Consider the following 10,632-nt stretch of genomic DNA (forward strand, 5'->3'; position numbering starts at 1 on the left):
AATTAACGAACATATTCACAAGGTATAATTAACATAGTGGGCTGAACTTAGATAGAGACATGTTAATCTCAAACCCCAAAGTGATGTGGTGTGTTTTGCTTATTGGGTAAACCCAAATTTGGGCAGTAACTTATTGTAATGATTTCTAACACCTTTTAACCCCATAGGATAACAGCTATAAAGTAACACTATGAATGGCTATATAACCAAAAAATTAGGATAAATAAGATATGAAAGAACACACATGTTAAGTAACCCTCGGGGAAGGATGGAACAGAAAGGTCATTGCTGTCCCATACCCCCATGGATCTATGAGAGCAAGGACCAGATTCTGACTGAGGAGCCTCCCCTGGTTCTCCCTTGGACAGTCCAGTTCAGAGACGTCCGACCACTGAATCAACATGATGTGTATCTTCTAACTGAGAGACTATCAATAAGTTGCTAACCAAGTGGGAACTCTTGGTTAATTTCTTTATCTGTTTTATAATCACTGTCAATTTTAATCTGTATTGTTATGCTGTCTGTTTATTAGCTTAACCTTTTTACTAACTGTCATATATGTAAACTATATCTTTTGTTGTTATAAGTAAAATTTATTCTTTTTTATAAGCAAAACTTGTCATTGCTTTCCTTCCCAACATCACCTCCTCGATCCCAAACCAAAAAGCCCAATGGCTAATAAAGTTGCAGTGCTCAGTCAGTCTGCAACTAAATTAATATACTCACAGTGCCCAGCTGGCCTGTGACAGCCCCAGCAAGGCCCGGGACCTCCTGGTCAGCCTCCTCCTGGCTCTGGCCAAGCTTGTCATCTAACTATCCAGGAAGGAGGCTCTGGCCAGGAAGGCTCCCGGTGACCTTGGGGCGTTTTTCCTTGGTGTCCTTCGCATGCGTCTCTGGGCAGAGTACCACTGGGCAGTAGCCGCTGGCGAGCTCTCCAAGTTTGCGAGCCAGTGGGCGCTGTCCGGGGTGCTCTGCTCAGTGTCCCCCCAGGGAGCAATTGTTTTGGCCCTATGACCCTGCACGTGCATGCCCTGTTTTCTCTTTTGTTGTCCCCCATAATTTATTGGTGTTTTTAAGGCACTGGTCACCCAACCCAGTGGCAGCCCCAGCATGGGGTTTTTAGGCTTTTAACCTTTTAACTGCGAGCGCCAGATGCCAGGAGGATACCCCCGTCCATTTTTTTAGTCTGTTGATGTTTTTACAGTGCCGGTCACCCAACGCAACACAGCGCAGCAGCGGCCAGCTTTTACTCATCCCCAGTTGGGGATAGCTACATCTGGACCCTCTCTGGACCCCCGCACGGGGTCCAGAGGACTTTGACTATCGCCGGCGGCCATTCTGAAGCAGCCCACAGCTTTTAACGGTCCTAACCGTGATGCTGTGGACATCAAATAGTCCCCCACAACAAATGGCAATCACACAATTAGAATTTGAGGAATTTTATGCCCAATTCCTTGAATTATGCAACTTGCCATACACACATGGCATGGCTGGTCATACAATTTGGACAATGGGGCATAACATTCCTCAGACTCCAATTATGTGTCTGTCTTAATGTTCTGCCAGCAACCTTACACAGGATCACTTCATTGCACTGCATTTCCTCCCAGTCCCTACCACTCCAACTCTTTTTGCCCAGTCAGTCCCCAGCTCCCCTTTTCCCAGCTCTTCATCTCAAGAAGAGAGAACATACTAGTACCTTCTTATAGCCAGATTGTAGCAAAGCAAATTTTGTATCTGGTGAGAACATAGCTGTGGTAGCTCCAACTTCTTTCTATCAAAGAAGGAAAGAGAATGGTTACATGCCACACTGGTTACATATATAAAGGAAACACATAAAAGGAAAGAATCAATGCAAAGTCTAAAATGTACAATATATGGACATACTATTGTGGTATTTTTCAGAGTTTTTAAGACTGTTCCATTATCAGCACTGATGATCTGCAGGCTGCCATCCACTGTTTTGTGGACGTATTCATTTCCTAAGGGAACAAGAGAGAAACTATAAATCAACACAGAGAAACCATAAAACAAAATGCTTCACCAACTCCCTTGGGGAACTCAGCGCACCTAAAAAGAAAAAGAGCTCTACCTTATCTTCCAATTCCACCACTGGCCTATAAATGGAAAGGTGCACAAGGAAGGACTATGCAGCATCCTACCAAAGGCTGCAGCAGTAGGCATACCCTCGAGTCCCCACAGCAAGCAATGTGCCTTCACATCACAAGCAACACAGGAATTTGCTGGAAGATACAGCTGAACACTGAATAATTAGTCATCCTCATTCTGCTGTCATTACTGACATCATTCTACAACCACACAAAAATCACAAACTTTTTTCGTCACATACCAGCTAGTTCCATTCAGGTAAATGCAGCCTGCTGTTCACATGGATGTCAAATAACAGAGACAGGCAGAAAGAACACTTTATCAGTATTAGATGGATTACCTGAAATCCACTGCAAATTGTATCTTTTGTAGTTATAGCCATCACTCAGATAATCCTCTAAGGTAAATGTTGGTCGTGTGTCAGAGGTACCTCCTAGAATAGAGACAAAGATTTGGATGCAGTTATGACCTACCTGCCAAAGATTCATTACTAAATAAATCACAATTTAACTAACAAGTTTGTGGCTACCCAGATGTAGAGCATTAATGAAAACAAAACACCTGAGTTTCACTGCAAGTCAAGTCAGCCACAAGTGGGAGGAATCCCTGCTGACCCCATCTAGCAACCTCATGGTAAAAACCACACGTAAGTCCTAGGGGAATTCTAGAGAGGGTACATCTACATGTGTACTTTACTGCAGAATAGATTCATTAGTAGGGCTGTGCAAAGCTTCAAGTGCCAATTTGATTTGGAGGAGATTCGGTCCGATTCAGTGGCCAAATCTCTGAATCTGAATCAAATTGGGGGACTCATTAAAAGGTCCAAATCGAATCCAAAGCCTCCAAATCGATTCAGTGCTGATTCAGAGAGATTCAGAGATTCAGATCAGCCGGGGAGAGGCAGACACAGCCACGTGGCTACAGGTTCTCCTGCAGCTCCTCCAGCTGTGCCTGCCTCTCCCAGGCAGGGGGAACCACGGCAGAAGCCCCCATGGCTGCCCTGCCTGGCCCCATCCCTCACCCAGCCTCACAGCACTTAAAAGAGAAAAAGAAAAAAAACTGGCGGCAGAGCGGGGATCAGGGCCTCTGAGGGCTCATGGCAAAGCCCCCATGCACAGTGTGGGGCAGTGGGGAGCAGCAGGGAATTATGCCTGCTGTCTGGCACCCACGTGGCGGCTGCTCCATGGTGCGAGTGCAGCATGCCTCAGCAGGTTGCTGCGCGCTGTCTCGGTATTGGAGCCACTGAGGCTTAGCGGTACTGGGCTCCAGCTGACTGCTGGAGCTGCTCCTTCACAGTGCATGATGACAGCTGCTGTGTGGCTGCCAAGTGTGGGAGGTGGCGGGGAGGCGCGATCCCTGCTATCCCCACTGCCCCGCGCTGCATGGGGGGGCTCTGCCACGAGCCCCCAGACGCCCCAGTTGGTGCTGCTGCAGCCGGTGAGTGCGGGGCTTTTTTTTTTTTTCAAGTGCCGGGAGGATGGGGCTGAATCAGCACCTAAACAGCATCGAATCTCCGATTCTGATTCAGCCAAATTGAATGGGGACAGCAATCCGAATCGGCTGAATCTGAATCCGAATCCAATACTTCCCTATTCGCACAGGTCTACTAATTAGTCCTACAGATAAGCATCACAGTCTACACGTTCACTGGTATTAGGGCACAGTAAACTAATTAACTCCACTGTAAGAAAGTAATGTTAGGGACAGTACTGTCTTGCAGAGGAGTAACTAACTGCACTGAAATACGTGTGTAGAGACTGACTGGGAGTGTAAATTGTGCCCAGTCAGCCCAGCCAGCCAGGGGCCTGCTCTGCCCTGGCTCAAATTGCTGCTGTCCTGGGTGCACATGCTGACACTGACCCCCGGGAGCAGTTAAGTCTGGCTTGAACTGTTCCAGAATTTATTGCTTCACATTAATTGCACATGTAGATGCACCCAGAGATGGCTATTCTGCACTGGTTGAAAACAAAACCAAGAACACCTTACTGGCAATAAAGACAGGGTCTTAATTTCTCTGCTCTACCCATCTCATGAAGTTTGTACACACTTATTAAAAAAAGAGAAAGAGGCAAAACTTACATTCCCTCCACTCTAAACCAATGGGGATTCATTCCACTTTCAGTACTCAGAAAATTACTGCTTGATTCAAATTTAAATCAAACTTCCTTGCCACAGTATTGCACAGGGGGTTTGAGACTTTTTCCCACCCAATGCTGAAGACTAGACCAAGTTCTGTCTATTATTTGTAGCATCCATTCATTTTGTGTTTCTGCCACACGATTCAAGGATTTTCAGGATCAAAGCTTCTTTGTTTTCTTGAAACAAAATATTTTCAAATATCACTCTGAATAAAAGGAATATGGAACATAAATATTAGCTTATTCACTCATCCATAAGGTTTCTAGCACTTCCAGTCTCCGGTGTCAAAGGAAGAAATGGACTAGGCTGGAATTTAAACCCAGTGACGTTGCTTGGTAGAATATAGTTTTGCCTCAAAGTTATGAAGATGGGCCCTGAATTACTTTAGCTGCTGTAAGTGCAGAACTGCCACTTGAATATAAAAGCATGTTTGGTGCTAGGTTGTATCAACAACTGTAAAGTTCTATTGCACACAATATTAAATCACATGTTTATATAACACTTGCCATTAAAGTTCATATTATTGAAGACTTTATCATTCACCATCTATTTAATTATTAACAAATTTGAGTCTCATAGATGGTGCAAATGAAACATTAAATAACAGGATCAATAAAACTTGTAAAGCAGATAGTGTATTTTTTATTACATCACTTTTGTCAAACTTTTAAGATAAGTTTGTGGTGGAAGGTCTGGTTAAATATATACTATCTATAATAAAAGCTAGATTTATCTAACTTATCTTCTCTCCAAATGATTGCTAGGTTTATTGCCACCACAAGATGTAATATTAAAGCTGAACAAAAGGGTTTGAAACTAGGTTCATCCAAAAAGAAAGGTGATTTTTTCTTCTGAAAAGCCTGAAAAAAAACCCTTGGGAGAAAAAGTCTTTCATAAAAGACACAAGTACCCCTCCAATAAGGACTAAAACTTTACCATCAAGTCAGCACTTTCAGGGTGATAAGTAACAATGTACATTTTGCAGATTAGTTGCTATCATCATGATTACAGAGACCGAGTATCACACAGGTTTTCATTTTATCTATGTAGTCAATAGAACAGAAGGAATGGAGAGAAGGCCAAGGTCAGATTATATGAATACAAGGTCCAAGAGACAGAGCAGAGCAAGGACAATGACGGTTTGAAAACTAGGAAGGTAATTCGCAAGTCATGTCTGAAGTGTACTGGAATCCAGGAAAAGGAAGGGTACTGAATGGTAGCATTCCTGAAGTCAGCACACAGTACAGGGACATGCAAAACTTGTATTTCTCCCTATCTTTTTTTTCTCTTCAAGGAAAGAAGATACCAAAGAAATCCATTTTGGGCTGGCAATAAGAAGTGATTAAGGTACAGATATGAATTTCAACAAGTAAATACTGAAGTGATTATAAATATCAGCAGTGTTTCAAAGACAACAATAAACAGAACTGCAGATGGTTGATGACCCATCATCCAACCTTTGGGTTAAAGCAGGGATCTCCATTTTCCAAGCAGCTGGGGACTGCAGGCCATGTAGGCCACATACTGTGCCACATGAGCCTCCTCACACCCACTGCCACACTGTGTAGGTTCCCAGGGCGCTTCTCTTTCTCCTGCCACTGCACAGCATGAGCCCTGATGCACCACATGAGCCCTTGACATGCCCTGTGGTCTCAGTGCATGAACATGCTGCACGACACAAGCCTCCTACACATGTGGATGTGTTACTTGCAGTGCAGTCTCACTGCACAGTCCCCCCCCGTGCCACACAGTGAGCAACTCCCACTGCACCACACCAGCATGAATGGGCTCTATCAGCCCTGTGAGCCACACTGCTCAGCCCTAGCTCCCATGGGTGAGGCAAGGCAAAAGAAGCTAGAGGAGGGAGGGGGAGCCTGGGAACTCTGGCAGCAGTAGCCAGGAGCAAAGGAGGGAATGGCCCTCAGACTAGGAATCTGGGGGCTGCAGTTTAACACCTCAGGGACCACATGTGGTCCATGGGCCACCACTTGGATAGCCCCAGGTTAAGAAATACATCTGAGTTAAAGATAATTACAGCCAGCGGAGACCCATTATAAAGAGGACATTTCCACTGTCAACTTCAGAAGTTATGTCATGACCAGGTGCTTTTGCCCACACAAGAAATCAGCAGTGAGATGTTAAAGACAGACAGAAGGAGAAACAAGGATAGAGTTAGGAGGTAGCTGGTAATGGATGGGTGAGACTCTGATGTACAAGACGAGCTCCAACCTGAGAAATGAGGTAGGAGTCAAATTAGGAGAGTGTAGTGCTAAATAAACCAGCCTTCTGCTCAAGAGATTTGAGAAAGATAAAAGTCACAGATCTCACAAGCTGCAGTTGTCTGCAATGGTCAGAAGAAAGATGGAAGGAGCCATGATCACAGAAGCAAAAACCAGCAGCCTTGAAATATGAGATCATATAACCCAGTGATAACCTTTTTAGATTTAGGGCACCTCTCAGGAAAAGCCAGCTCTTAGCTTTCCCTTGTTTCTTGATCACAGAAAAAAATAGAGAAATTCTTCCATTGTAAAGAGCTTGAAAGGCCACAGCAGGTCAGAATGTTCTTGACACTATGGAGTCCTAGTGAACCCTGAAATTTCTGGGTTTATCTTTTGAATCGTGCATTGCTGTTTACACACCTAACAGTGGTAATATTACACAGCACTCCTTCAAAGGATCTTATGATAACCTGATTGAGAATAACTGATATAAAATAGGGGTGCACCGAGAGAGAATTTTTGGGCTGATACTGATGGCCGAATTTAACGAGTCACAACAGCCGATACCGATCTGATTCTGGTATGCAGTCATACAGTGCGGAAAGTGGCACCCGGCTGGTAAGTCTGTTGTGGGGGAAGGGGTGAGGCGGGAAGGAAGGGGCATGGGGGAGCAAATCAAGCCCCTACTGTGAGGGAGGGAGTGGAGCTGGGGCTGGAGCAGGCGTTGCACAGCAAGGGCGGGGCACAGGATGGAGCTGCGAGTGGCTTGTCCAGGAGGTGGGGGGGAGGGGGGACCAGCTCCCGCTGCTGCATGTACCCTGGGAGGGCACAGGGGGCACGTGCCCCTGGATCTGTGTGCAGGGCAAGGGCAGGCTGCCGGGGCAGTGCCAGGCTCTTCCCAGCAGTGGGGCTGGGGTGGGCTGCACTTGGGGCAGACAGCAGCAGTGGTGGTGCTGGGAAGGGGCTATGGGGGGGACTGTAGCCACCTCAAAATTCACTCAGAAGGTCATCTAATCCAACCCCCTGCTCAAAGCAAGATAATCCCCAACTAGATTGTCCCAGCCAAAGCTTTGCTCGCCAGGTTTTGAAAACCCCCAAGGATGGAGCTTCCACTCAAGACCATTGCTCCTTGTTCTGTCATCTGTTACTACTGGTTTCCTGGCAGCAAAAAACAAGAACAATTAATGCGTGGTACCTCTCACGGAAGACAGATGACATGAGAAAGAATGGGAAAAAGTGTGTAATGAAACGAAATTCCGAAAGAGAAAGACTGGGGAAAATCAAACTAGAGAAAGGTGAATTATGTGAAGGGATGTAGAAAAGAAAGAAGAAAAACCATGCCTTTCCTCCAGGGAAACATCCTTAATCAAAACTTGTTATGAGTACAATGGTCTTTTGAACCACTTCTCAAAACTTGGCAGTTCCAATTAATCCATTCAGAAGTGATTATACCATTCTTTACTTCTGGGACACCTTTCAGAGATCTCATATTGCTAAGCAAACAATTAAGCCTCACAGAAACTCCACAAAATAGGTATTGTTGTTGCACACATGGTTGTTATTAGACTCAGATTGTAAAATAGACATGAAGAAGTAATGCTTTCCCAAAATGTCCACTAATTAGAGACGAGAAATTTAGTGATGATATTTAAGACACTATGAAAAATAAACACTCAAAGTGCCCAAAGTTAGTGGGCATTTCCACAAATCGAAGCTTAATAATTTGCTGCCTACTACATAACAGCAAAGCTAACAAATTCTAGTCTCCAGTCCTGTGCTCTAACTGCTAGACCATAGTTCTTCCTCAGTACCAAGATCTGGCACTTCTGACTACACTCAGGGGGCGCATCCACACATGCAGGTACTTGTGCTTGCAGCAGCTCAAATAGGAACAGCATAAATTTGAGCTGGGGAGTTTTACCTCAGTGCATGTGCCCGGACATGCACTTTGGTATGGGGCAAGATGTGCCACTTGGGGCAAAATAGCCCTGCCCAGCTCCTCCTGGATCTGCAGCCAGGGAGAGCTAGAGCCTGGGGCCAGCACCTGTGCTGGCCCCAGAAATACAAAAACCTGCCCAGTGCTGGCTTCAGCAGTATAAAATGCTGCCCTGGCAAGCAGCTCAGGGCTACTTGCTCTCAGGAGCTTCTGGGGGACCCTGGCACACATGACTCTCAAGGGCGCCAGGCTGCAGCCCCTCCACCTCCAGAGCCTCCTCTTGAGGTTCTGGTTGAATTTCACCCCCCACCTTTTTGTTTTTGGTCACCCCATCCACAGCCTCACCAAGCCTCAAGGCCTCCTGGTCAACCTCCTCCTGGCCCTGACCAAGTGAGCCCTGTACTTGACCAGGAAGGAGGCTCTGGTCAGGAAGGTGCACAGAGATTGTGGGGGCACTTTCTTCTCACTCATCCACACACAGCACCAGTGGGCTCCAGTGGGTGGTGTCCACCAGCTCCTTGGATGCCTTTGAGGACTGGTGGGTGTGGCCCAGGGGGTCTGCTCAGTCCCTCCTCAGTCACACTTATTTTCACTTTTTGACACTTTTGACCCACAAGACACTCCTATCCTTTTTTTTTTTCATTAGTTGTCCCAAGAATTTAGTTGCCCATTCGTCCATTAGCCCCCGTAAAAAGGGGCTACTAGTTAGCCATGTGGGCCTTGCCCACAGTAAGTGAATGGACAAAAAGACAGGAGCTTCTGGGGCCACCCCAGTGGCTGAGCCTGTACTCCACCCTCATCCCATGAGCCGCTGGAAACCTCAGCTGGCAGATCCTCCATGAAGCCATCGCCACGGGCATGTACGTGGCAAGTTTCACAGGCGCTCCAGTCTCCTGCCCCTTCTGTGGTCAGGGGAAGACCCTGGCATACATGACACTCAAGTATGCCAGGCTGCATCCCCTCCACCTCCACCACCACCTCCAGAACCTCCTCCTCAATTTCTGGATGAACTTTACCCCTCACCTTTTTATTTTTGGACACCCAATCTGCAGCCCCGTCAAGTCCCAGAACCTCCTGTTAACCTCTTCTTGGCCCTGGCCCAGTGGGCTCTGTACATGACGAGGAAGGAGGCTCTGGCTGGGAAGATGCCCGGAGACTGCAGGGCCGCTTTCCTCTCACTGGTCTGCTCACATTTCTACCCAGAGCACCACTGGGCGGCATCCACCAGCTCCTTAGATATCTTTGAGGACCAGTGGGCATGGCCCAAAGAGCTCTGCTCAGTGTCCCCCTGAGGAACACTCATTTTCATGTTTTGACCCTTTGACCCTCACATCACTCCTGGCCTGTTTTTTGCCATTGTCGTCTCAAGAGTTCTGTTGTGTCATTCATCCATTAGCCCCATACAGTAGGGGCCGCTAATTATCTGGGTACACCTTAGGGCCCATGGTACTTGGATCGCACAAATAGACAGGAGCTTCTGGGTCCTGGCTAATTGGTATATGGGGACACTACCCGTTGGCCAGCTGGGCTGCTGAAGCAGCCCAGAGAGTTCCCTGCACCCTCTACCCACTGCAGCTATCTGGCAGTGGGGGCTGCTGCCTGGCTGTGACCTGCTGCCACCTGCAACAGCTTGTGGCCCCAAGGCTGTATGCCTGCCAGACCCAGATGGCGACTGTATGGCCACAGCAGAGGTGCATGCACTTCTGGGGCAGCTGTGGGCTGTGGTTGCACAGCTGGCCTTTACACAACACTGCTGCCATGTGTGCGGCCTCCTTGCCATCTGGACAGCTATCACCCGGAAGATGTTCTCAGTGTGGTGGCCTGCTTTGCACTGTCAAAGCATGTCCTCCTGGTCTCAAATGGCCAAGAGGTCAGCTACCTCCAGCTGGGTCCTGTGTGCCAGTCCTGAGCAGGCTCCTCTCCCTGGATCCTGTCACTTGCCTCACTACCAGGAATTCTGGTGTTCCCTATTTGAAAACTGCAAAATCTCTGGAAAAAAGCCCAAATTCACTCTTTAAAATACCCCAAAATCCATGTTCTTCCACAATTAAAACAAAAGAACACAAGAGAGAGAAAGAGAGAGAGAGAAGGGCAATGCTTTACTGATATATTTACAATTTTAAATCAATCTGGAAGCCTACCAGTGACTCTATCATCATAATAAAATAACTTCTAAATATCTACATGTTTTAATGTTTGCTTTTGGTTTCCCTAGTTATCATAGAACAA

General features: G+C 46.7%; 1 protein-coding gene across 1 annotated transcript in view; it reads right to left on the reverse strand.

Annotated features, from left to right (window-relative positions):
* Positions 1–10,632, reverse strand: part of DPP4 (dipeptidyl peptidase 4) — a 97,400-nt gene that overhangs the window by 63,702 nt on the left and 23,066 nt on the right. Inside the window, exons 3-5 of the mRNA XM_019522838.1 lie at positions 2,450–2,542; positions 1,888–1,982; positions 1,700–1,774 (exon numbers count right to left, since the gene is read on the reverse strand). Of these exons, the coding sequence (XP_019378383.1) occupies positions 1,700–1,774; positions 1,888–1,982; positions 2,450–2,542 (263 nt within the window). The remainder of the gene's footprint in view (positions 1–1,699; positions 1,775–1,887; positions 1,983–2,449; positions 2,543–10,632) is intronic.

The sequence above is a fragment of the Gavialis gangeticus genome, unplaced genomic scaffold (assembly GCF_001723915.1).
Source record: "Gavialis gangeticus isolate Ggan-Ray unplaced genomic scaffold, GavGan_comp1, whole genome shotgun sequence".
NCBI classification, from domain to species: domain Eukaryota; kingdom Metazoa; phylum Chordata; order Crocodylia; family Gavialidae; genus Gavialis; species Gavialis gangeticus.